Source organism: Canis lupus, chromosome 5 (assembly GCF_003254725.2).
Source record: "Canis lupus dingo isolate Sandy chromosome 5, ASM325472v2, whole genome shotgun sequence".
Classification (NCBI taxonomy): domain Eukaryota; kingdom Metazoa; phylum Chordata; class Mammalia; order Carnivora; family Canidae; genus Canis; species Canis lupus.
Genome location: NC_064247.1, coordinates 35,093,431 through 35,119,965, shown reverse-complemented (window position 1 = coordinate 35,119,965; position 26,535 = coordinate 35,093,431). Strand labels below are relative to the sequence as shown.

The 26,535-nt window shown below is 49.5% G+C and overlaps 2 protein-coding genes and 1 long non-coding RNA gene across 6 annotated transcripts in view; 1 reads left to right on the top strand and 2 right to left on the bottom strand.

The window, feature by feature from the left end:
- Positions 1 to 5,825: 5,825 nt before the first annotated feature.
- Positions 5,826 to 15,373, bottom strand: LOC112647364 (uncharacterized). The gene is made up of 4 exons (XR_004816065.2): positions 15,301 to 15,373; positions 12,173 to 12,294; positions 11,668 to 11,801; positions 5,826 to 9,369 (listed from the first exon to the last, which is right to left on the bottom strand). It is a non-coding gene; the product is annotated as an uncharacterized LOC112647364 (long non-coding RNA).
- Positions 14,779 to 26,294, top strand: TMEM220 (transmembrane protein 220). 4 transcript variants are annotated; one of them, XM_025428370.3, is made up of 6 exons: positions 14,779 to 14,932; positions 15,504 to 15,533; positions 19,442 to 19,502; positions 21,426 to 21,549; positions 22,902 to 22,961; positions 24,830 to 26,294. In XM_025428370.3, exons 1-6 carry the CDS (start codon positions 14,840 to 14,842, stop codon positions 24,963 to 24,965), a joined length of 504 nt encoding a protein of 167 aa, XP_025284155.1. In that variant the 5' UTR covers positions 14,779 to 14,839; the 3' UTR covers positions 24,966 to 26,294. The 4 variants fall into 4 exon arrangements, with proteins under 4 accessions (XP_025284155.1, XP_025284153.1, XP_048966185.1 ...); XM_025428368.3 differs by having other exon boundaries at positions 15,504 to 15,620; XM_049110228.1 differs by lacking the exon at positions 22,902 to 22,961.
- ADPRM (ADP-ribose/CDP-alcohol diphosphatase, manganese dependent) overlaps positions 20,387 to 26,535 on the bottom strand; it is a 19,157-nt gene continuing 13,008 nt past the window's right edge. Inside the window, exon 4 of the mRNA XM_035716696.2 lies at positions 20,387 to 20,643. Within this exon, the coding sequence (XP_035572589.1) occupies positions 20,411 to 20,643 (233 nt within the window). The 3' untranslated portion in view covers positions 20,387 to 20,410. The remainder of the gene's footprint in view (positions 20,644 to 26,535) is intronic.

Here is a 26,535-nt window from a genome sequence, read left to right as displayed (position 1 = left end):
TTAAAAAAGCAAAAACCATAAAGCAAAAATCTATTGCAGGCACACAAAAGATAATAAGAAAGGAATATACACATAACACTAAAGAAAGTCATCAAACCACAAAGGAAGAGAATAAGAAAGGAAGAGAGAGGAACTACAAAAACTGTCAGAAAATAATTACTTTTAAAAATTACTTTAAATGTAAATAGAATAAAACCTCCAATCAAATGACAGAGAGTGGCTGAACTAAGTAAAAACAAAACAAAACAAAAAAGACTCATCTACATATGAGATCTAAGGACACACATAGTCCAAAAGTGAAAGGATGGAAAAAGATATTCCTTGCAATGGAAATATAAAGAAAGCTGGTGTAGCTGTGCTTGTGTCAGATAAAATAGACTTTAAAACAAAGATTGTGATAAAAGACAAAGAAGGGCATTACATAACGATAAAAGTGTCAATCCAATGGGAGGATTCAGTTGTAAATATTTATGCACCTAACACAGAAGGCCCTAAATATATAAAGCAAATATTAACAGACCTAAAGGGAGAAATTCACAACAATACAATAGTAGTAGGAGACTTTAATAATCCAATTACATTGATGCATAGATCATCCGAAGAGAAAATCAATAAGGAAACACTTGCCTTAATTGACACCTTATACTAGATGGGATTCATAGTTATATACGGAACATCCCATCCAAAAGCAGGAAAATATACATTCTTCTCAAGTGCACATGGAACTTTCCCCAGGATAGATTACATGTTAGGCCATGAAACAAGTCCCCATAAATTGAAGAAAACTGAAATCATATCAAGTGTCTTTTCCAATCACAACAAACTAGAAATCAATTATAAGAAAACTGAAGAAATCACAGATATGTAGGGTTTAAACAACATGCTACTGAAAACCCGATGAATCAATGAAGAATTCAAAGGGGAAATTAAAAGAAAATAACTTGAGACAGATGAAAATGGAAATAAACAATGCAAAATTGAGGGGATGCAGCAAAAGCAATTCTAACAAGGAAATTCAAGAAACAAGAAAAACTCAAACAATCTAGCTTTGCAGTTAAAGTATGTAGTAAAAGAAGAACAAACTAAGCCCAAAGGTAGCAGAAGGAAGGAAATCATAAAGATCAGAGCAAAAATAAATGAAATAGAAACTTAAAAACAAAACAAAAGAAAGGATAATGAAACTAAGAGCTGGTTCTTTGAGAGGATAAACAAAATTGACAAGCCTTTAGCTAGATTCACCAAGAAAAAAAGAGGGAAGGTTAAAATAAATAAAATGAAATGAAAGAGGAGAAATTATAACTGATACCATAGAAATATGAAGGAAGGATAATAAAAGACTAGTATGAACAATTATACGCCAACAAACTGGAAAACATAGAACAAATGGATAAACTCCTAGAAACATACAATCTTCCAAGACTGAATCATGAAGAAATAGAAGATCTGAATAGACCAACTACTAGTAAGGAGATTCAATCAGTAATCAAAAGCTCCCAACATACAGAAGTCCAGGATCAGATCTCTTTACTGGAGTGAATTCTACTAAACATTCAAAGAATCCTTCTTAAACCATTCCATAAAATTGAAAGATAAAAAAACACTTCTAAACTCATTTTATGAGGGGCACCTGGATGGCTTAGTGGTTGAGCAGCTGCCTTTGGCTCAGGGCATGATCCTGGGGTTCTGGGATCAAGTGCCACATTGGGGTCACCACAGGGAGCCTGCTTCTCCTTCTGCCTCTGTCTCTGCCTCTCTCTCTATGTCTCTCATGAATAAATAAAAAAATATTTTAAAAAAAATAATAAACTCATTTTGAGGCCAGCCTTAACCCAATACTAAAACCAAATAAAGAGAGCATAAACAAAGAAAATTACAGGCCACTATCCCTGATGAGCATGGATGCAAACATCCTCAGCAAAATATTAACAGAATTCAACAATACATGGAAAGGATCAAACACCATGATCAAGTGGGATTTATTCCAGGGGTGCAAAATGGTTCGACATCTGCAAATCAATGGGATATAATAATAAGGGACCATTCGACCAAGTTGGTAAAACGGAATGTACCTCAACAAAATAAAAGCCATATATGACAAACCCAAGCTAACATCATATTCAATGATGAAAACCTGAAAGCTTTTCCTGAGACCAAGAACAAAGAAGGATGCCCACTCTCACCATTTTTATTCAACATTATTAGAAGTCTGAGCCATGGCAATTAGGCAAGAAAAATAAATAAAAGGCATCCAAATAGGGATGAGGGGTGGGGAGGAAGACCCACTATTTGCAGACGATGCACATGATAATTTATACAGAGAACCCTAAAAACTCCACACAGACAAACATAAAAACCCTGTTTTAACTAATATATGAATTTAGTGGTGTCACAGGATATAAAATTCAATATACAGAAATCTGTTGCATTTCTATAAACTAGTAATAAGCTACTGAAAAGAAAAATTAAGGAAATAATCCCACTTATAATTGCATCAAAAAGAATGAAATACCTAGGAACAAATTTAGCCAAGAAGATGAAAGACCTCTACATTGAAATTACAAACCACTGATGAAAGAAATTGACAAAGACACAAAGAAATGAAAAGATATTCCCTGTTTACAGATTAGAAGAATTAATATTGTTTAAATGTCCATACTTCCCAAAGCAATCTACAGATTCAATGCAATCCCTATCAAAAAAAGAAAGAAAGAAATCACTATCTTATCATACACAAAAGTTTACTCAAAACGGATTAAAGACTTGAACGTAAGGCCTGAAACCATTAAAACTCCAAGAAAAAAAACATGGGCAGTAAGCTCCTTGACATAAGTCTTGGCATTGAAGTTTTAGATTTGACTCCAAAGGAAAAGGTAACATAAAGCAGGAATAAACAAGTGACATTATATCAAACCAAAAAGCTTCTTTGCAACCAAAGGAACTATCAACAAAACAAAAACACAACCTACTGAATGGGAGAAACTCCTTGCCAATCGTACCACCAGTAAGAGGTTAACATCCAAAAAAACGTATAAAGACCTCACATAAACTCAATAGCACAAACCCCCACAAACAATCTGATTAAAAAATAAATGGGCAGAGGATCTAAACAGACATTTTCCCAAAGAAGACACAGATGGCCAATAGGCACACGGAAAGATGCTCAACATCACTCATCAGGGAAATGCAAGTGAAAACCCCAATGAGGTTATCACCTCACACCTGTTGGAATTGTTTCATCAAAAAAAGACAAAAAACAGCAAGCGTTAGTAAGGATGCGGAGGAAAAGGGAGCCCTTGTGCACTGTTGGTGGGAATGTTAGATGGTGCCACCGTCATGGAAGACAGGACGGAGGTCCCTGAAAGATTAAAGAATAAAGCTACCATATGACTTTTGGGTGTTCATCTGAAGAAAGTAAGGACACTAATTCAAAAAGATACCTGCGCCTCTAGGTTCACTGCAGCATTATTCACTGTAACTGAGTTATGGAAAATAACACATGGTAATGAGATTTAGTGTGGTGATCACCCAGCAGCGTACACCAATAGCGAACGATCACTGTGGAGCCCCCAGAACTGATATCATGCTATATGTCAACTTTATCTCACTTTTTTTTGTAAAAAAAAAAGAAAAGAAAGGGCAGCCCTGGTGGCACAGCGGTTTAGCGCCGCCTGCAGCCCGGGGTGTGATCCTGGAGACCTGGGATCGAGTCCCGTGTCAGGCTCCCTGCATGAAGCCTGCTTCTCCCTCTGCCTCTCTCTATCTAAATAAATAAATAAATCTTTTTTAAAAATTGGGTTTGGACAGGTTAAAATGAAATCACACCCAAGGGTTGGGTGCAGGGAGAGCAAAGGAGAGGCTTCGGGAGAGGGGCCAGGGAGGCTGGGCTCTGTGGCAGAGGGAAGTGCGGATGTCAAGGGCAGAGGGAAGTGCGGATGTCAAGGCATCATCAGCTGCTGACAAACGGGGGCATGGGACACTGAGACTCCACCTGGGAACTGACGAGATGGACACAAGTGGAGGTGGCAGCTGACCTCGACAAGGTCATGATCTGTAACCCAACACGCAGGCCGCCAGCTAACTGTGACTGTCTCCATTTTGCAGCTAAGGAAGCTGGGGCCGGGAGGGGCCCGGAGAGGCGCCCAGGGCCACGTAACCAGTGAGCAGTGGGGACAGGGCAGAGGAGCCAAGGCATCCGACGTCACCCCACTCACTGTCAGAGTTGTCTCGTCCTGCCCAGTCTAGGCTCCTCACCCCTGCAGCCCCTGGGAGGGTGGCCTTGAATTTAGGGCCACGTGGGTCATGTCGGCACTGGGTCCTTGCAGCCGGTAGCTTGATGCCGCTCAAAACTGCCTGGTGTTTTAGTTGCACTGTTTGCATTCCCACAACTGACCAGGCTTTCTCTCTGCTTAGCTCTTAGGTGAAATGTCATCGATTCCCACTGGGCCCACGGGTGTGCAAGTTCTGAGGACCAACTCCATTACCAACTCCATTACCCCTGCTGCCCGGGGGAGGAGGTGGGTGCCGTCTAACCGCTCATTCCCAAAATCTACAACCTCTCTGGCCCTGAGACGCTTAACCGACTGAGCCACCCAGGCACCCCGAACTGTCTTATTTTTTGACGAGTTTTCAAGTGAGATGCAGACGTGAGTAGTATCCTTCACCTGTAAACGCCTCGGTGCGTGCATCACTTAAGTGATTAAGTCAAGTTTAATATTTGCTTTCCTTTTTTCAGATAAAGTTTGCAAACAGACTTTGAACAAATACAGACACACCTGGGGAACCGAAACGTCTGTCGAGACACAGAACGTTGTCATCACCCCCAGAAAGTTCCCTCTTGCCCCTGCTGCCCCCGCCAACCCCACCCCGGAGGCAACCGCTGATCTGATGTTTTCCCACCATAGATGATTTTGCCAATTCTAGAGTTTCCCGTAAATGGAATCCTCCAGCACATGCTCTTCTGTGCCTGGCTTCCTTGGCTCAGCACAATGCTTTTGCAACTCACTAATGCAACAGCATGTTATTAGCAGTTTGTTTCTTGTGTTTTTGCTAGCAGCATTCCGTTACGTGAATCTATCACAGACTGTTTATCCATCTCCTGTTCCCTGCAATTAAGTATGTTGATAAAGGAAATCATTCTTTAATTAATTTCCAGTTGGGATGCTTCCGTTTTTCTGTTAAGAATTCTCTCCTCATTGAAAGCAATCTGGGTCTGGCTCATGGCTGTTAGGAGCCGTGTCTCTGAAATCTGAAAGCTCTGGATTCCTATTTCCGTGCCCCGGTGTCACTAACTGGGTGCCCTCGTGCCGGTCACCTCGCCACGCTGCGCCTTACCTTTTCCCATCTGACGGCTGGGAATGAAAACACCTAAAGGGTGTGAGTTGCTTATCAGATTTGGAGCAGCTTAGCTCATTCCTTTGCTCGTTCATGTAACCGTAACAAGTGCCTGCTGTGTCCTGACTTTGCCAAGTCTGGGAAACAAAAGGGGTTTTCAGGCTGGTGGGTTACACACACCACACAACTAGACAACTAGCTGCGAGGTTGATGATTTAACCTTCATTGTTATTAGTGCTGCAAGGAGAGAAAGGGAATTGCCTGGATAGTGTGGGGCAGGGAGAGAGGAACAGTGGGAGGCTTGATTTTAAGCTGAGGTCTGGGACGTGTGTCTGACCCAGGCCGCTGGCTGCAGGGAGTGCAGGGACCAGGAGGGATGTGCATTCATTTGCTGGAGTCGCCATAACAAAATAGCATAGGCTGGGTGGCTGCAGCCACAGGAATTTATTTTCTCACAGTTTTGTAGACAGGAGGTCTGAGACCAAGGTGACACCGGTGGTGGTGGTGGGGGGGGGGGGGGCGGGCAGTGATTGCTCTCTGGAGAGCTCTCTCTTCCTGGCTTGTAGATGGCCAGCTTTTCACTGTGTCCTTAATGTGGCTTTCCACCATTCTTGCATGGAGAGCTAGATCTAGTAGCTCTTTCTTCTTCTTCTTCAAGATTTTATTTTTTCATGACACAGAAAGAGAGAGCAGAGGGAGAAGCAGGCTCCTTGCAGGGAGCCTGATGTGGGGCCAGGACTCAATCCCAAACCCAGGATGATGCCCTGAGCTGAAGGCAGATGCCCAATAGCTGAGCCACCCAGATGTCCCTCTGGTAGCTCTTCTTATAAGGACGTCAGTCCTATCAGATCAGGGCCCCACCTGTGTGACCTCGTGAACTTTATCTTGTGAATGTCCCCATTTCCCAAAGCAATCACCACTGGGGGTGGGGGTCAGAGCTTCAATATGTGAGTCATGGCAATGGGGCCACAGTTTGATCCACAACAGGTGGACACAGGGAAACCAGTGAGGAAGTTAGGGAAGAAATGCTGATGGCCTGGAGCAGATGTTGGCACTGAGCAGACAAGTCAGCCACAATGGGTGGCAGTGGACTTCACAGGGGAGGGAGGGGCTGGAGATGTCCAGGATAACAGTAGGTTTCTGCAGTGAGTGTCAGTGAATTGAATGGTGGCCCCTGAAAAGGTCTGTTTCCCTCCTGTGAAAGTGATCTTATTAGAAACAGCGTCTTTGGGATGCCTGGGTGGCTCAGCAGTTGAGGGTCTGCCTTCGGCTCAAGTCATGATCCTGGGGTTAAGGATCTGCAGGTGAGATCATCCTGGACCACCCACGTGGGCCCTAAATCCAACAATCCCAGTCCATCTGAGACTACAGTCATGTGACCACAAGGACCCCACCCCCACCCCACAAAAGCTGAAAGAGGCCAGAAAAGAGTCTCCCCAGAGCCTTGGGCAGGGAGTTGGGTCCCTGCGGACACCTTGATTTTGGACTTGAGGTCTCCAGAATGGTGAAAGAATACAGTTCTTTAGGTCCCCAGTTCTGTGACACCCAGCTAAGGCAAGCCTAGGCAACCAATCCAAGGAGTAACTGAAGGGGGTGAAGGTGCCTCCAGGGAGGGCAGGCCAGCAGTGGGGCGGGGGCAGGTGTTAGAGGATGAGAGATGGGAGAGGGGGTGCCAGGTTTAGATGTGGAGATGCAGACGTTGCGGTGAGGTTAGGCTGTGAGGGATGTCCTAGGGCCCTCAGTAAACACTCAGTGCCTGGTCGCCGCCGTCATCGTCATTATTTACCTTCGCCCTAGTACTAGAAGTGACTGCTCCCCTTAGACGCATCGGACTTGCCCGGAATCCCGGGGTGGCAACCAATTTGCCGCTCAGCCAGCACACAGCCGAGCTCAGCTACTCCCCGGCCACACGCCCGTCCAGACACCAGTACTTCCTGGTACAAAGTTCTGTTTGTCCTCGGCTCAGGCCACTCCGGGCTCCGCAGCCCCCCAGAAAGTCGGCCTCCAAGCAGCCCGCCCGGGGCTCCATCGCTGCAGAAGCCCGCCACCTAGAGCCCACCCGCCGTCCTAACAGCCTGGTCAGGGTGCAGACGGAAGAGGCCTCCGAAGTTACTGGGCTTTTCCCACTTCGAAGCACAGCTTCCAAAGGTCAAGGGTATGGGCGGAAAGATCTTTCTGGTCTTTTAAAAGGGCTCAGAGGCAAGACAGCAGCATCAAAGCAGGCCTGCCCCGGCCGCCTCTGCTGGGCCTGCAGGTCACCCTTTAAGCGCCCCCACCCAGTCTCCAGATAACAGGGTGGGAGGGAGTGCGTGGGGCCTACCTCCCTCTCCGCTTTCCTAAACATACAGGCGGCCTGTCTATGCACCTGGAGAAGTCCAATTCTGAGTCACGGGTCAGACGAGCTGGGGTCTTTCTCGAGGACTGGATTTAAGGACAAGCGCGCGCACCTCTGTGCCTTCATCTGTTCAGTGGGGATCATGACAGTACCTGCCCGACTGATCTGTTGGCAGCATGAGTTCACGTATACACAGTGCTCAGAATACTGCCGCAACCCCGAGGGCTCGGCACGTGTTAACCTTCACAATCCGCACCCACCTGCGCCTGCAACAAACCCAATCTTGCAGCAGCTTTCTTACAGCAGCATTGCAGTGTATCCCCAAGCACTCCCTGCGCCTTGCCACCCCCTAGCTCAGGGTTCTGGGGGCTCCTCATCACACTTGATGGAAAACTGACCTCCTCAGCCCACACCCTTCTAGATTCATCTCTCTGCATTCACACACGGCCCTGCTGGGCCTCTGGATTCGGGGCCTTCCGACCTGTTCCTCTGTCTGTGTGAGGCACTCGCCCCCCACCCCATGCCTCCTTCACCTGCACTCCCCTTTCATCTTTCAGGGTGCCCCTCCCAAAGTTCCCTCTCCAGGAAGTTTCTTGAAGCCCTTGGAAAAATTCTGACTCCCCTTTGTTTCACACAACCCCAAGAGCATCTGTGCTTTCCCACAATCCCCTGCTGGGATCACCTGCCACTGTGTGTGTGATTATTGTTCAGTGTGTCCACACCACAGGGTAAGGCCATGAATGTTCTATTCACAGTCACATCGTCAGTCATTAGCATGGTGCCTGATACATAGGGAGGTTGGAATAAATGTTTAGTGAGTGTGTCTTTCTTACTTAGAAATTGACCGGATGGGGGACACCTGGGTGGCTCAGTGGTTGAGTGTCTGCCTTTGGCTCAGGTTATGTTCCTGGGTCCCAGGATCGAGTCCCCACAGGGAGCCTCCTTCTCCCTCTGCTTATGTCTCTGCCTCTCTCTGTGTGTCTCTCACGAAAAAAGAAAAGTAAGAAAAGAATTTGACCAGATGGGTGGTGCCGGCAGGTCAGCTCATTCTCCACCCTAGGCCAGGTGGCTGTGAGGCCACACTCTCTCTAAAATCACAGCAAAGAGAGGAACTGCGCTTGTGAATTGCCTCTTGGTCCACATCAGGCTCCATGAGGATGGCTTGACGAGGAAATGTGAGTGTCTGTGGCCAGGGGGGCAAAGCACCTCTCCAGCCTGTGCTGGGCTGAGCTGAGCCTGCCCTTGCCCTCTGGATGGACACGACTCTGTGGGTTTCCACAGCCACCAATCCCCCTCTGCTGACACTCCTTTTAGAGATGCTCAACATTCACCAGCTCTCCCTCAATCTCAAGTGAGGCCCTGGGAGGCCGGCTGTGTCTTTGTAGGAGTTTGCCAGTCCCTGCTCCATCTCTTGGCATTGAATTCAAAATCCCACTTGCAGAGAAAAAACTAGCACCTCTATTTCCAAGTCTTCTGAGGACAGATCTCCACATGCTGCCCATGCACTGTCAGGTTCTGGCAGAGAAGCCGGTCCCCCTCACTTGACACCAGTGGCTCTCGCTGCTTTCATGAAGCGGTCACTGACCTGGCAGCTGGGGGACAGCCCGGCAGGAGGAAGGCCTTTGGAGTTGCCTCTCTGCAGAAGCCAGCACAACAGGCCCCTGCTTCCATCCATATCGCACCGTCTCTGCAGCAGTGTGACACTGCAATTAAAATGGAAGATGAAATGACTCTTTGTGAAGAGCTCTCTGGGATACTGGCTTCATTTAAACTTATTTCTCATTACTTTTCAGACGAGGCTTCTCTTCCCTGTCTTTGCAAAATCTGAACAAACAGGCTTTTTAAGCATCCACTTAACTACTGAATCAGGATTTTACAAGTCACCATTTGGAGTCACAGGTGACAAAAACCCAACTCACAGGCTTATATATAAAGATGGGACTTCGTTGGCTAACAACACTGAAATATGGAGAGGCAGCTCTCAGTGAGAGACATGGATGGTTCTAGAACCTCAAGGGATGTCATCAGGCGGGCGGATGTCACCCACCCTCTTTATCTCTGAGCTTGGATTCCTCTACATGAATCCAACTTCAGGAAAGCTTTCTCCTGGCAGCCTTGGCATACGTGCCATCAGACAAACACACTCAGCAAAAAGAAAGCTCCCCTCTCATGGTCCAGCTACAGTTCTCAGTATTTGCAAATATTGGGGATATGTTTATACTAAAAAATTATTCCTTGTTGATCTGAGATGCAAATGTAACTAACATCCTGTATTTTATCTGGCAACCTTAGTCCAACACAGGTCCTAGCAATATGGTCGGCCAGTTTGAGGCACACACCAACCCAGATCCAGTTGCTGTGGTCAGGAGGATGGGTCATGCCAATGAGCAGGCCAAGGTCACCTCCCTATCTCTGGAGAGGGGACTGCATGGCCAGCCCTCAGAGTATCCATGCCCCAATAGCGGGAGAAGGGGCCCTTCCCAAATAACAGGGACGCTAATCCTAGAAGAAGGGGAATGAACCCTGCACAAATGAAAACATATATCCATACAGCGGTCTGGAAGGTTCCAGACAATAGTGGAAACTATAAAACTACACTGTGGCTTTATGGCACGCCACTTTTCACACCATTCTTTCCTTGCCACCCACGCTTCTATTTGGTTGGCAGAGCAGATACTATCACCCCCTATACAAGTTTGCTAGAACTGCCATGACAACACATCACAGCCTGGGGAGCATGAACAACAGACAGCTATTTTCTGACTATAAGTCTGGAGGCTGAAGTCCAAAGTCAAGGTGTCAACAGGGCTGGTTTCTGAGGCCTCTCTCTTGGCCTTGCAGATGGCCATCTTCTTGCTGTGTCTTCACGGGGCCTTCCCTCTGTGTGTGTCATATGCTGTGTCCTAATCTCTTCTTGTTATAAGGACACCAGTCATATTGGACTAGGGTCCACCCCAATGACCTCATTTTAACTTATCTCTTTTAAGACCGTAGCTCCGGTGAAAGGTGAAGTAAAATGGAGTCACTTATGTCAAGGGGCTTTACAAAGGGAGCCAGGAGCCCATTAAGGAGGTGGGCTTTCAGCACATCCTCACTGGGTAGAATTTATAAACTAGGCCAAGTCAGAAATATTCCAAGGACTCTGCATGAACACCTGCCGTGTGCTACAGGAACGGACTTTGGCTTAGTGACAGCCTTGGCAACCGGTTATGTCTAGCCAACACCAATCAAAACTCTTTGTAAATGACATATGCATATATTCCCTTTTGCCTTTAGAAACCCAACTCATGTTCTCTTGTGGGCTGCTACCCAAACCTGTGCTCTCCCCCTCAATTGCCATTAGGGTCAGGACTTCAACATATATATGAATTGGCACGGGGACTGATTCAGCCTAGAACACTACCCTCGCCTTCATTTATTTATATTTTTCCTCCGATAAGGAATAGGACAGTGAGGGCAGTCACTGGTCCCTAATCCCAAGGCTGATTTGGCAGTGGAACTCACTAAGGAGCCTGTCCTCTGCCTGGTCCTTATCCCCACTGGGTAGCCAGCCCATGGCCCACTTGCATGCTCCCTTCAGGAAGTGCACAGGGCAAATCCACCCTCCTCATCCAGCGCTCAGCACAGGGCCAGGAGCCCAGCAGGTGATGTTCTTGAAATAAGCATTCCTTAATAGGAACAACAGGAGGGAAAAACTCCCTAAAGCATTTTAGGAGATTTAGCTAAAAGGAGAGGAGGACAGGAGCTCATGCTCTTGATTTGAAGTGATAAAGACTCCTTAGGACAGCAAAAATGTTGAGGCCTATGGATGTGTAAATGAGCTTGGGAAAGCCTCATCAGAGGGTAAATTACAAAACAAAAAAAGACTGTAAAACAAGTGAGAGGGGAGAACAGTGAATATCTCAGTGTCTCCGGTTCATAAGAAATTCATGAGCAACGTGTGTGGAAATTTTGTTGGTTTTGGTGGTGGGGAAGAATTGTAAATATGTATATGTAAATACCTTTTATAATAAAAGCCCATGAAGATAAATGAGCCTGTCTGCAGAAAAGCTGTGAGCTGTGTAAGATGCTAATATAACTGTCGTCACTACGAAATTACCATAATGCTTACGGGGCACTCAAAGTTCCTCCAGCTCTGGAACGAAATGCATAAATACTAATCAGAAAAGGCACACAGACCCGACCCTCCCCCCACCCTCCCCGGCTCCCGATCTTTTTCTTTGCTGTGAGGAAGGCTGCCTTGGTGACCAGGCAGCAGAGCTGGACCTACAGGGTTAAACATGACCTCCTTCCACCACCCACGACCTACGCTGGAAGTGGACTCCAACCACCCCCAAGCTGACCTCAAGCTTCCTAACTCCTCTCCAGCTGATCTCTTCACTGCGGCAAAAGACCCTGGGGGCAAAGCTGACCCTGCCGGAACCGAACCACCCCTTCAAGCAGTAAGGCCTGCCCTGAGCCAGCAAGACCCGCCCATGACTGCCCCCAGGCCACGATGCACCTGACCTGCACTGCCACCCGCACGCACACCCCATCCCTGTCCCTCGTTCTCCTATGTAAGCCTGGAAGTATTTTCAGCTGTGTGGAGACAGTCTTTGAGCCCTGCGGTCTTCCCGGGGTCGGTCTCCCTGAAGAAAAAAAACAAAAACAAAAAAAACCTTTCAGTTTCCCCACCCCCCTCCCGGCCTTTGGGGTCTGTCAGCAGAGCAGTGACCGAATCTGGCTGTCCGGGACCCCGGAGCCAGGTGCTTTGCGCCCCCGCTACACGGCGACCGTGGACAAGTCATCCATCCAGTCGCTCCGGGACCCGCTTTCCTCATCTGTGAAATAGGGACACCGTGCCTGCCTGCCTGCCTTCCTCCCCACCGCCACGTTTTGGGGAGAAGCCAATGGAAGAAGTATTTAGACTCAAGTAGTGCCACGTCCCCTACTGAGAGGGCGGCGGCCAGCGGCCACACAACACCTGAGGGACCTGAGGTCGGGCGCCGGGAAGCAGGGCACTCAGATGCTGGGTCCGCCCAGTCCAGGCGCCCGACCCCGCGACAAGCCCGCCCCAAGCCCCGCCTCCAGCCCCACCATGCCCCGCCCCCGGAGCGAAGCCCTGCCGGGTGCCGAGCCCGCCCCGCCCCCCCGACGCCCCCCCACCCCCCGAGCCCGCCGCCCCGCCGCCCTACCCGGTGCAGAGCCCGCCCCGCCCCGCCCCGCCGCCCCGACGCCCCGCCCGGTGCAGAGCCCGCCCCCCCCGCCCCCCGACGCCCCGCCTGGTGCAGAGCCCGCCCCGCCCCGCCGCCCCGCAGCCCCGCCCCGCCCGGTGCAGAGCCCGCCCCGCCCCGCCCCGCCGCCCCGCCGCCCCGCCGCCCCGCCTGGTGCAGAGCCCGCCCCGCCCCGTCCCCCGACGCCCTACCCGGTGCAGAGCCCGCCCCGCCCCGCAGCCCCGACGCCCTACCCGGTGCAGAGCCCGCCCCGCCCCGCCGCCCCGACGCCCCGCCTGGTGCAGAGCCCGCCCCGCCCCGCCGCCCCGACGCCCCGCCCGGTGCAGAGCCCGCCCCGCCCCGCCCCGCCGCCCCGACTCCCCGCCCGGTGCAGAGCCCGCCCCGCCCCGCCCCGCCCCGCCGCCCCGACGCCCCGCCTGGTGCAGAGCCCGCCCCGCCCCGCCGCCCCGCCTGGTGCAGAGCCCGCCCGGCCCCCAGCCCCGCCGCCCTACCCGGTGCAGAGCCCGCCCCGCCCCGCCCCGCCGCCCCGACGCCCCGCCTGGTGCAGAGCCCGCCCCGCCCCGCCGCCCCGACTCCCCGCCCGGTGCAGAGCCCGCCCCGCCCCGCCCCGCCGCCCCGCCTGGTGCAGAGCCCGCCCCGCCCCCAGCCCCGACGCCCTACCCGGTGCAGAGCCCGTCCCGCCCCGCCCCGCCGCCCCGACTCCCCGCCCGGTGCAGAGCCCGCCCCGCCCCGCCGCCCCGACGCCCCGCCCGGTGCAGAGCCCGCCCCGCCCCGCAGCCCCGACGCCCCGCCCGGTGCAGAGCCCGCCCCGCCCCGCCGCCCCGACGCCCCGCCCGGTGCAGAGCCCGCCCCGCCCCGCAGCCCCGACGCCCCGCCCGGTGCAGAGCCCGCCCCGCCCCCCGACGCCCCGCCCGGTGCAGAGCCCGCCCCGCCCCGCCCCACCGCCCCGACTCCCCGCCCGGTGCAGAGCCCGCCCCGCCCCGCCCCGCCCCGCCGCCCCGACGCCCCGCCTGGTGCAGAGCCCGCCCCGCCCCGCAGCCCCGACGCCCTACCCGGTGCAGAGCCCGCCCCGCCCCGCCGCCCCGACGCCCCGCCTGGTGCAGAGCCCGCCCCGCCCCGCCGCCCCGACTCCCCGCCCGGTGCAGAGCCCGCCCCGCCCCGCCCCGCCGCCCCGACGCCCCGCCTGGTGCAGAGCCCGCCCCGCCCCGCCCCGCCGACCCGCCTGGTGCAGAGCCCGCCCCGCCCCCAGCCCCGACGCCCTACCCGGTGCAGAGCCCGTCCCGCCCCGCCCCGCCGCCCCGACTCCCCGCCCGGTGCAGAGCCCGCCCCGCCCCGCCGCCCCGACGCCCCGCCCGGTGCAGAGCCCGCCCCGCCCCGCAGCCCCGACGCCCCGCCCGGTGCAGAGCCCGCCCCGCCCCCCGACGCCCCGCCCGGTGCAGAGCCCGCCCCGCCCCGCCCCACCGCCCCGACTCCCCGCCCGGTGCAGAGCCCGCCCCGCCCCGCCCCGCCCCGCCGCCCCGACGCCCCGCCTGGTGCAGAGCCCGCCCCGCCCCGCAGCCCCGACGCCCCGCCTGGTGCAGAGCCCGCCCCGCCCCCAGCCCCGACGCCCTACCCGGTGCAGAGCCCGCCCCGCCCCGCCCCGCCGCCCCGACACCCCGCCTGGTGCAGAGCCCGCCCCGCCCCGCAGCCCCAACGCCCTACCCGGTGCAGAGCCCGCCCCGCCCCGCCCCGACGCCCCGCCTGGTGCAGAGCCCGCCCCGCCCCGCCGCCCCGACTCCCCGCCCGGTGCCGAGCCCGCCCCGCCCCGCCGCCCCGCCTGGTGCAGAGCCCGCCCCGCCCCGCCCCCCGACGCCCCGCCCGGTGCCGAGCCCGCCCCGCCCCGCCCCGCCCCGCAGCCCGGACGTCCTGCCCGGTGCCGAGCCCAGCCCTGCGGTCGCCGGGTCCCGAGCCGCCGGCAGCCATGGCTCCTGCGGCGGGGCGCTGGGCCCCCGGCCTGTGGCGGGCCTGCAACTGGCTCATGGCCGCCTTCTTCGCGCTGGCGGCCTTGGTGCAGGTCAGCGCCTCGGCCCCGGGCGGCGGGCGGCGGGCGGCGGGCGAGGGGCCTGCGGGTGGTGCAGGGCGCCGGGCTTCGAGCTCCGCCCCGGCCCGGCGCGCGGTGTAGACTAACCGGGCCCTGCCGGAAGGGGACGAAGATTGGGGTCACGCCCCGGCGCCCCGCCCCCCCAACCCCCCGGCCGCGAGGTGGCGAGTCCACGTGACCGTCGGCACCCCCCCCCCCGACCCCCCCGAGCCACGTGCTGGGAGGAGCGGGACGAGAGGACGCAGCCCGGGATGGGGCCCGGCACGGCTCGGCCCCGCGAGTCCGCCTCGCCCCCCCGCCCCAGCCGTCCTTACTCCCGAAGCCTGGAGCCCCCACAGTACCTCCGTCCGACCTCCGTGCGGTTCCGTGCTCCGGCGTGTGGCTGCGCTCGGCCCGCGGCCCGGCACCCCCCCCGCCCCGCCCCCGCCCCCGCCCCCGCGGATCCTCTAGCCCTCGTGTGGCCCCGCCGCCCAGCAGCGTCTGCCCGGAGCTGGGCTGCAGCACCACGCGACGCCCGCTAACGCCCGGTGTTCTGGCTTTGCAGGTGAATGACCCAGATGCACAACTGTGGATGGTGAGTAGGCGCCGCTTCCGCCGGCAGGAACCGCGGGCCCGCACCAAACACACAGCCTTATCGATTAGTCCCGCCTCCCTCCCTTGTGTACGTAAAACTTAGACATCGGATCACTCGTAAGCCCTCTTCCCTAAAATACCAGGGGAGAGGGACCAGAGGGGTGATGTAATGTGTGTATGAGAGAGAATTCAGGATTTTCCCGAGACCTGAGGGGCCTTTCCGCAGTATTCCCTCCCAAGACACACAGTAGACCTCCCAAGGTCAACTGAACCGTTCCTCCTGAGTTTCCACCCGGAAACTCCAACAAACATTTGACCAGAAAATGGCAGGCTTAGGGATTGAGGTTCTTCTTATTCAGTGAGTTGTGTTTATAAAAAGTAATTAAAGCCCGAAAAATCTACAGAATACATTTAACCGGTGCTCTGATGGAACTATTTGGAGGAGGATCGTTCCATACACTTTCAAAACTATCTGGATTTTGCCCAGTTTCTTTCAAAACAGATACGTAGGACTGTGGAGTATCAGCAATGAGATGTTTTTCGACTTTGGAACACTATTGGCAACGAATGAAAGTGTTTGGATCCATAATGCGAAATTCTGTTTTGTTTTTTGGTTTTTTTTGTTTTTTTTTAGTGCAGTAGAACTTATTCTGACATCGCTTATTGTCCAGATCACATGCCCTTGCATCAAATCAAATTGCCTCTTCCTGAGCACTCTGGTCCATATCCTGAGTTCCAAATATTATTTCCCTGCAGGCAAGCCTCCCAACACCCAGCTTAATGCTGAATTTCCAAAAGACTGCTAGATCTGTCCACCTGTATGTCACACTGACCCCTCCAACACCCCAAGGTCTCTATGGCCTCTTTTCCTCCTAAACCCCCTCCTCCTCCGGACTCGCCCATTTCTGTCAGCAGAAATCATCCTCGGGGACATCCTTGGTCCCAACCAGGCATCTCTAATATCCCTCACTCAGTTCCTTGCCACCACCTTTGAGATCCTTCCAAAAAATAAAATGAAGAACAAAGCAATCCAGCCAAACCCAATCTAGGTCTAACTGTTTATCTGTATGGTATGTGTATACTTTCCCTCCCACCTTATGCTTAGGTGACACCATGTCCCCAAAGACATCCTCCCTTCTTGCCAGTTTCACCCTCCATCACCTCCCAGGTGGACTCCTGTAATAGCTTCTTAATTCTCAGAGCTGCCTCTAACCTCTTGCACTCCTTGAACAATCTCCACATTTTCACTTCCTGTTTCAAAAACTTCCCTAATCTCCCAAGATCCCTGAGTTACAACTCCCCAGGGCGCTCAAGGCCTACCAGTGTGGCTCCAACCCACGTTCCCACCTTGGTCTTGGAAGCCTGATCCACCTATAATACTTACTGCACTTTGCCCCTAGGATTCCTGTATGTCATACTCTAGCTTCAAAGTCCATCTCAAAAAATCCCTCTGTCTCTTTTCCATAGGTTCCAACTGTCCTTCCTTTGAACCTTTAACGCTAACACATTCTGCTTTACATTCAAGCTGGTTCTGTACATGCCAGCTTCTGGGAAAACAGGGACCAGTTCTTCCTCCTTGGTGGTCCTCAGGCAACCTAACACACAGCCCTCCTATGGCAGCCGTTCTGTGTTGACTCCTGCATGAAAGCATGCACAGATGAGCCAATACTGGGTAACTGGGCCTTGGGGGCTTGTACCATGCCTGACTCATTTTCATGTCCCCTACTTCATCTTGCTCACGGGAGGATGCCTGTATTAGGATGCATGCATACAGGAGCAAATAATGGAAAATCTGACTAGCAAGAGGTTATAAAAAGAGAGCATCTCACTTAACAAGAAGTCCAGAGGCTGCTGCCTAATGACCCACAATGTCATCAAAGACCTGGGCTTTCTGGGTTTCTTCTCTGTCACTTCCAATGTGTGGGTGATGTATCCTCTCATGTTCACAAAATGGCTGCTGCAGCTCCAAGCATCCTGCCCAGATGAGAGCATCCCAAGCAGGAAGAAACAAGACAGGAGCAAAACAATTTTTCCTCCTATGCTTTCTTCCCTTTTATCAGGGAGGAAATGTTACCCAAGAAGCCCTTCAGACAGGCTGCTATGCAGTATGTGCATACCCATAAGGTTTATGGTCTGGGATCCATCCTGCTTGGTCAATGTCTGTGCATACTGGTTGTTAAAATGCTCTGAGTATCAGCCTTGCCCCTACAAGACTTCTTACAATTTATGGCTGGAGCATGATCACCCCTAGCTGAAGAGGCTGGGAAAACAAATTGGCTTTTATAATGGCTGGTGGACAAGGGAGAGAGACATTAAGAATGAATGCCATGGGGGGGTGCTTGGCTGGCTCATAAAAAATAAAAGACCTTATAAGTGGGTTCTACTGAATTCATTATTGAGTATTTATACTGTGTATTATATTACCTTGTACTAGAAACCATTATTTTCGGTCTCCTTGTCCTCAAAAAGAATTATTTATCTTATTTGAGATAGAGAAAAGCGTTTAAGGATTAACATGGCACAACTGCCATGAAAACCCACTATGTAAAGGGTTACTTTATTCATATGTTTACAATATAAAGAAATAAGATCTTAGATCCCTTAATCTGTTAATAACAGATATCTGATACACGTGAGTGCACATTTTAAGAAAATTTCTGCCAAACATTTCTTACAGAGAGCACAGTTAAATGTTGTATGATATGTGTGTAACTTCTCTCTCTCTCATTCTCTCTCCTTTCTTCTCTTTCTCAGTGGTTAAGTCATGTAGGTTTTCATTAGGGGAAAATCACTCCTTACTGCTCCAAGTGTGGACCTTAGAACAACAGCAGCGGCATCCCCTGGGAGCTTGTTAGAAAAGCAGAACTTGGCCATACCCCAGACTTCTAGAATCAGATCTGCATTTTAACAAGCTTTCCAGGTGATTCGTATACACACTGAACTTTGGGAAGGTCTGGTCTTAACCCTCAATAGCATGAATGCCTATGTGTGAGAGGTGACCAGACTTGCAGATGTCAGGACTGGCCATCATTAGGGATGGAGTAGGAAAGATAAACACCAAGTGTGTAATCCAGATGCCCTCTCTCCCTGGGATCAAGACAGACCTGTTTCTCTGGTGAAAGCAAAGCACTTAAAATGCACAGCTGTGACAACTCCCAGATAAGGAAAGATTTTTGACATGAGCATCATGGTTGATACGGCGGGTAAGCAGCTAAGTTTCCTGGAAACTCATCATGCCTCCTGTATACCTACCATTCATATTCTACTCACCCTCTGCCCACAACACACAGGCCAGAGCAGGTCTGGCTAGAGTTGGCTTGCTGTGCATGAGGCTTGAAAACAGGCCTCCTCAGGCCAGGCTTCCACACTCCCAAACAGCTGGTCAGCAGTTTCCAAAATGATGAGCCTGATCTTACCTGATGCGGACACTGTAAGTCAATTTTCTGTGGTCTCACCTGCAGAACTGGAGTATTGAGCAGGGTGGGCCACAGGGTCAGACCCAGCAGGACCTTCCAGCTGACCGTGGCTGCTCCTGCCAGACTTTTCAGATCAGTTGCTTTTGTGTGAGTGGGGAAAGACCACGTGGGCACAGACGTTGCTTGAGAGAAACTCTGGAGGTCAATGTGTCTTGAGACCCAAGCTCTGCTCAATGCCAGCGCGCAGAGCCGAACCAGTTTTTCCTGAAGTAGCCTACAGTCTAGGAGGAAGGCAGGTAAAATTACACCCTGGCATGGCAAGTGCCGTAACAGCAGAAGTTACAACTTCCTCAACTGTTACTGCAAGGACTGGCAAATCCTGCAGCAGGACGGCCCCCGGGGCCACCTCTGTGTACTCCCTAGATTCTTCTGAACATCTCCTAAGTCAGGCATACTTCTTACCCCATGTAATCTCCTCCCTCTTCGCTCACAGGTGGTGTACATGATACCTGCAGCGCTGAGCCTGCTTGTTGGACTTAACCCTCTTGTCACGGGTATGGATGCTGGATTCTGCACGGACACGTAGCAGATCAGATATCTGACAATAACGACAGACTCTCGGGGGAAAACACGGGGCTCTCCAGGTCTCCTCATTCCTGATAACACAAGGAGCTAATTTTAATCTAGATCACCCTTGCCCATCTTCAGGCAGAGTTCACACGGACCTGTCACACCAAGATAGCCTCTTATCAGCTTGGAACCCAAGGTCGCTTACGCTGGTGTGGAACACAATTGTGCAGTGTAGCCCACGAGAGAGAAGGGCTTTGGTCAGCACGCTGATCAGCAACAGAGTACAAACCTTGTGTCTCTAGAGTCAGTGGCAACCAGGGTCTATTACGTGTTTCCTCTTTATCAGTTCTTCTTAACTCTAATACCACTCCCAGTAACCACTTTTTCAATCAACATGTGTGTATATGGGCTACTTATTTAGGGAAACGGTTTATATAATGTCCATACGGTGTCTAGGTTTTTCATAATACATCTTGTTCTCCCTAACTTCCTTCTGTGCCATCATAGTACCTACAGCAATTTACTGCATGCTTTTATATGTTTTCCTCTGCTAGGCTGTAAGTCCCTTAAAAGTGGGACTGGGTCTAGCCTATCTTTGCCCAAGCCTAGCTGAAATATGGCCAGGAATATGGTAGGTATTTAATGCTTGTTGAATGTGAACAGATGGCTGTAAAACAGAGGCTTTATCATAGACTTTGTAACCTGCTCCTTGGAAGATCTATATCCATCTCCGGTGGGTATACAGGTAACAAAATTTACTTAAAATAGTTGGTTTCTATTGCCCACAGGCTGCCTCCCTCCATGCTAGGCAAAACATAGTTGCTTTACCTTTTATGGCCCAAAGACTCTCAGTAAACCTTGAGTTGGACAGTTTTATACCATAAAACAGTGCCTAATAAACAAACAAACAAAAAATACATTTTACATTGTTTACTAACGTTTTCTTATTAATAGGGGCTGTAAGTCCTGATGGGTCATTCTTCAGGGTCATGAAAACCAGTGGGTGGGCCTTCAAAGTCCTCAGGGGCCTTGGAATAAAGACCAGTGGTTCCCAAGTGGGTGGGGAACACTCTTGTCCTCTGGATGCACAGGCTCCTGGTACGTGCCTGGAACTCTTGTCTGCATCTGTAAGGTGTATTAGGGCTCCATTAGTTGCAGGCAAGGAACAAACTCAAATGGGCTATGAGTTCAAAAGGAGACGGACTGGGATACTGGACTGAGAAAATCAGAGGTGGTGCTAGCTTCAGGTGCTGGTGGTGGCTCAGAACTTAAACTTGTCTGCACCTCACAGTCCCACCATATGCCGCTCTGGCTTCAATCCTGGGCCCCTCATGATAGTCTGACAGCTCAAAGTTCACTTCTCTGTGATGCTCTGTCCAACAGAAGATCAAACCTGCTTCTCAGCTCCGCAGCAGTCTCAGAATTGAGCTGTGGGCCCCAATTTGTCGTCTCTTCATCCAGAGCCAAATCATGGTTGCTAACAGGATGAAATGTGTTGACTAATCAAGCTAAGGTCCAATAGTCTGGGACACATGGCCTGGTATGTGGGAAGGATAGATCCCCAATGAAAACAAGGGGTAGTTATCTTAGAAACAAGACATGTTGGAAACTGCAAAATAAATGTCCACCTGAGTTTATTATTACTGCTTTAACCTTTCTGATGTCCCCCAAAACAAAACTTAAACCCCAGGTTTTTTTTAAGTAGGCTCTATTGCCCAGTGTGGGGCTTGAACTCATGACCCCAAGATCAAGAGTCCCATGCTGTATAGACTGAGCCAGCCGGGCACCACCCCAGCTTTTTCTGAAGGCTTTACCTAATAGGAGACTATGGCAGAGCAGACACAAAGAGATCATTTTTCGCTGGGATGTGGTTCCATGATTAACAGCACCAGAATATCTATTTTTAGGCAACTTTATCTGGAAGAGTGTCTCCACAATACACATACTCGTTTGTATCGTGTGGGCTGTCAGCTTGGCGTGCCACCTCTGGCTTCACTCCCAACAGAACATCTTACATGAGGAAGAAGGCAGGTGAGCTGTGACCTTTGCTCCTTGGAAGGGGTGGGTTGGAGCTGAGAAATCAGTTCCTCTGTAACCCCGTATCTGTGAAATCAGTTCCTCTGTAACCCCGTATCTGCACCGTGATGACTCAGCTACCCTAACTACACCCAGAGGAGCAGGGAAGGTATTATCTCCTTGATAAGCTGAAGAAACAGAAAATGAGCCAGGATTCACACCCAGCATCGTGTACCACATTCCACAACCACTACCAGAGGCAGTCAGCGTACTGGTTATGTTACCGTTGGGCATTTGACCTTGGCTCCCTTACAGTGAATGAGCAACAATACCATACGGTAATAGTCCAGTCTTACAAGGTGAAAACTCCATCAGCATTCTGATTTAGTTGTGGTTCTGGCCAAAAATCTTATCTACAAATGTGATCAGCTCCCTCAGAGTTCAGTATGTTAAGTCAACCTCCCATCAGCCTTGCCCAGCAATGTCCCATGTCATCCCTATTTTCTCATCTCTTCCTTTGCTTCACGCCACCCTTGACTCCCTGGCCTCACGCACGGCCCCTTTTTCCTTTCTGTCCATCCTACTGCTAACATCTACTAATACTAAGATTTAGAGATGGATAAGGTAATCATTCCTGGAGAGGTGCTACTTTGTTGTAGGCCCTAGTCCTTGGAAAACTGGATAGCAAATGAGGTTGGGTCTGCCCATGGGATTATAAGCCAAATGGGTCGATTCAATTCCACCAGCATGAGGCCCATGAGTTATGGTGAGCTTCCAGTGGTACCATGGCCAAACATGACCTTTCTACTTTATGTAAAAGATGTGTGCTTTTAACATATATTTCTAGAAGCATATACCCACCCCAGAATCATTAGTCTGACTCATAAGAATCATTTGTCTCCACTAAGATGTGACCCAATTGCAGCATGCACTCAATTATTTATGGATCTGAGTTCATCCTGCCCAACAGTGAACACTCTAAAACAATGTAAAACTGATGCCTGATATATCTGGGGTTGCACATGCACCAGTTTCCTTGGTTGTACTATATTCTTCCCAATGACCTGAAATAAGTGATTTATTTGTGGTTTTGTTTTGTTGGGTTTCTTTGTCCACTTAGAAGTTGGGGAACGGGGATGGAATTCACATCTACCTCAGAAGATGAAATTTATTTTCATATAAGGCTTTAAGCTGAAAAAAAGTAATTTTTGACTCATGACCAGATTTGAAAGTATTCTGTAGATCCTGTATATCTTGGGGTAAGGTCATCCGATAATCAGTAGACGCTAGCGGTCATGGGGAGAATGGGATGATATGCATCTCACTTGCAGTTACTTCAAAAATCTGAAATGTATGCTGTTTTATAGGGAGCTGTTTGGTCTGGTGATTATCACAGTATGGATGAGTCTATGTCACAGTTCATCAAAGTAAGTTTTCAGCTCTCATTAGCTAAAAACAGATATCTTCAGGTTGGTGAGGTCAGATAGGCAAGTGAAAGTATATGCAAACAAGAATCTTTGAAAGAAATCTTTCCTTTTCCTATGGAAACCTTTAACAAACACTTCCAGAAAACAGAAAAAAAGGAACACTTTACAATTCATGTTACAAGGACAGAATAATCTTGATACCAAAACTTGACAAGAACATTTAAAAAAAGGGAGAGGGAAGAAAAGCAAAGAAATTACACAGCAGTCTCATGACTGCAGACTGAAAAATCCTAAACAAAGCATTAGGGAATCAAATCCCGCAATATATAACCCAACCACCAGGTTGGGTTTATTCTAGGAACACAGTTTAACATTCGAAAACCAACCACTGTTTTCTATCACATTAACAGAATAAAAGAAAAAATAAACTGTCTTTTCAATCTATTCAGAAAGAACATTTGGTAAGATTCCTCATCTGTTCACAAGAGCTGTTGGAAAACAGGTGTAGAAAGGAACTGAACCTGATAAGTGGCATCAGCACCAAAGTTTGATACTCAGTGGTGAGCAGCTGAAAACTGTGTCTGAGATCGGGAGTGAGCAGGGGTTAGCCTCCATTGCAACTTGTGCTCAACACTGCTCTAGCTTGTATTGTGGCCAGTCCAAAAAGGCAAGAAAAAGAAATAAGAGGCACAACAATTGGAAAAGAAAAATGTTCATTATCTACGGCTGACATGATTGCATATGCAAAAAAAATCAAACAGAATCTAAAACATGACTAGAGTGAGTTTAGCATGACTGCTAGATGAATGATGAATGTACTGAAACCAACTGCATTTTTATCAACAAGTAACAGACAATGATAAAAACAAAGTTAATCATAAATAATAATATCAAGAAATCAACTCTCTAGGTGTAAATCTAGAAAGACATAGGCAAAATCTACAAATAAAACTATAAAACACTGTAGGAGAAATTAAAGACCACCTAAGAAAGTGGAGGGATAAACCTGTGCTGGTAAAAGGATAAACTAATCAAAGAGTGGAATCTAGAAACAGGTCCACACACGAGCAGACCCTTGACTTATGACAGAGGTGGCAGTGCAGGTGCTGCAATGAAAGGCAGACTTCTCAACAAATAGTGTGGGATCAAGGGAAAGCCCATATGGACAATCTTTCCCTAGCTAACTTTCATAAGCATCAATTCCAGGTGGATTGCTCTAATGTGAGAAGCAGAACAGTAAGACTCCTAGAGAAGATAAGCCCAAATCTCCAAGACCTTGGGGAGGCAAAGTTTTCTTAAAAAGGATGCAGAAATCATAAGGAATAGATCAATTTTAACACTGCCTAATTAACCAGTGACTTCAGTTCCTCAAAAGACATCCATATGTGAGTGGGAAAAGCCATTTGCAACACATACAACAACAAAGATTTGCATTAAGAATGAAGAACTCGGGATCCCTGGGTGGCGCAGCGGTTTAGCGCCTGCCTTTGGCCCAGGGCGTGATCCTGGAGACCCGGGATCGAATCCCACGTCGGGCTCCCAGTGCATGGAGCCTGCTTTTCCCTCTGCCTGTGTCTCTGCCTCTCTCTCTCTGTGTGACTATCATAAATAAATAAAATAAAAAAAAAAAAAGAATGAAGAACTCCTGGGGGTACCTGGGTGACTCAGTCGGTTGTGTCCAAGACTTGATTGCAGGTCTCTATCTCAGGGTGGTGGGTTTGAGTCCCACGTTGGGCTCCAGGCTGGGCATGGAGCCTACTTTGTAAAAAAAAATGTGCTCACCTAATTCCACCTTTGTATTTGTTTCCAAAGCAACCCATAATTTTTATTGGATTTTTATTGCTAATAATTCCTGTGGGTCTTTATAGGAATCCAGCTGGTGGAAGAATTCAGTTGGCTACTGCTGTTGTAGTCACTCTCCTCCCATTTATCTCTTGGATCTACATATACATCAACAAGGAGATGCGGTCCTCCTGGCCAACTCACTGCAAAACAGTAATTTAAATGAAGTCAAGAATCCTGTTCTTAAAATGAGTATTGTTGATCAATTGTTTATAAACATATGTAACCAGCCAATATATGTAAGAAGCCAATTTCCTAGGAGTTTATTTCAGGTAATTTGAGCTAATATTAGAGATGATTTTTTAAAAAATTCTAAGAACTTTCTGAGGATGCCTACAATACAGCATAGGATTGCAGGGGACTGGAAAGAGATAGGGGTCTGACATTATGTTGTGTCACCATGTAGTAGAAAGGGCAGCAGAACAAAAGTTCAGGAATATGAATTCTAACTCAGCTTACCACTATCTATATGACTTGGGCAAACATATGAACCTCCTGGTGGATATCTTCATCTGCAAAATAGGATTAATGCCAGATCTTCTACTCACTTGTGCAGTAGTTGCAAGGATTAAACTGGAGAATAGGAGAGCACTCCAAAAGTACCAAGTGCTACTAAGGGATTACACGTGATTAAAACAGGAAAGCAGGGTTTGAGTGCTGTGATGGAAACAGAGGTTCAAGAAAGGGCTGTGCCCCTGGACTGAACTCACCGTATGCAGGACCAGCGCAGTGCCATGAACGAAACGAAGATGCCAAATGAACGAGCATGTAGCATAAAGGAATTTGGGACCAAAAGGAAAGAGGGAATATTAACCACATTGTAAATGAAAAAGAAGACCAAGATCTATACACATTTAAAAAAATAATAAATGTCAAAGGTAGCCCTGGGGAGAAGACCATTTTAGCACATTGTCTGTGCTCTCCAATGTGACAACCTGCATTACCATAACCGTGATGCATACACACACACACACACACACATACACAACATGGTAACGTCACCACGGTGCATATGTACATGCACAGACATGAGAACATCACTGTGGTGCATACTCCGTGACATGGTAGCATAACATGGTAACAGAACCATAACGTGTTGCACTGAGTGCTTGAAATGTGGCCAGAATGGGGCAGTAAAATTCTACTTTGTTCATTTTAATTTTAAAACATAATTCAATTATGAGAAAACTTGTAAAAGTGTTTTGGAACAACTTGTGTATGTGACTCTACTTCTTTAACCTCAAGTTTTATATCTAAATATAGATCAAGTATTTCCAGTGAAAATATTTGTCATGTCCAATGGATGGGTTATAAAGTATAAAATACACACTGGATTTTAAAGACAGTACAAAAAATGCAAAATGTTCTTATATTGATTACATGTTGAAATGATGTTTTAGATATATTTGAGTTAATATAAACTATACCAATTAAAATTGTTATGGTTATCTGTTTGCATTTACTTTGTAAAATGTGACTGCTTTTAAATTACTTCTGTGGCTCACATTGTATTTTTGTTGGATGGCAAATTTTTTTATACATGCTAGCTTATGGAGTCCAAATCTCATTTTATGAGATTGAGGAAATATTTCACTCAAAAAATATTTATACTCTCTATCAAAAGAGTGGAAATAAGTCTGGCCAAGTGTCTATTTTTACACCTTTTAATACAACATTAACTATTCAATAGATATTTGTTAAAGAAGGTATGTATGGTTTTTTGTTTTACACA

Excerpts from the sequence above, each read along its gene's own strand:
- TMEM220 (XM_025428368.3), top strand. The coding sequence starts at position 14,840 with ATGGCTCCTGCGGCGGGGCGCTGGGCCCCCGGCCTGTGGCGGGCCTGC. Across the intron at positions 21,550-22,901 it reads TTACATGAGGAAGAAGGCAG|GGAGCTGTTTGGTCTGGTGA; the intron begins GTGAGCTGTGAC and ends GCTGTTTTATAG. Across the intron at positions 22,962-24,829 it reads CTATGTCACAGTTCATCAAA|GAATCCAGCTGGTGGAAGAA; the intron begins GTAAGTTTTCAG and ends GGGTCTTTATAG.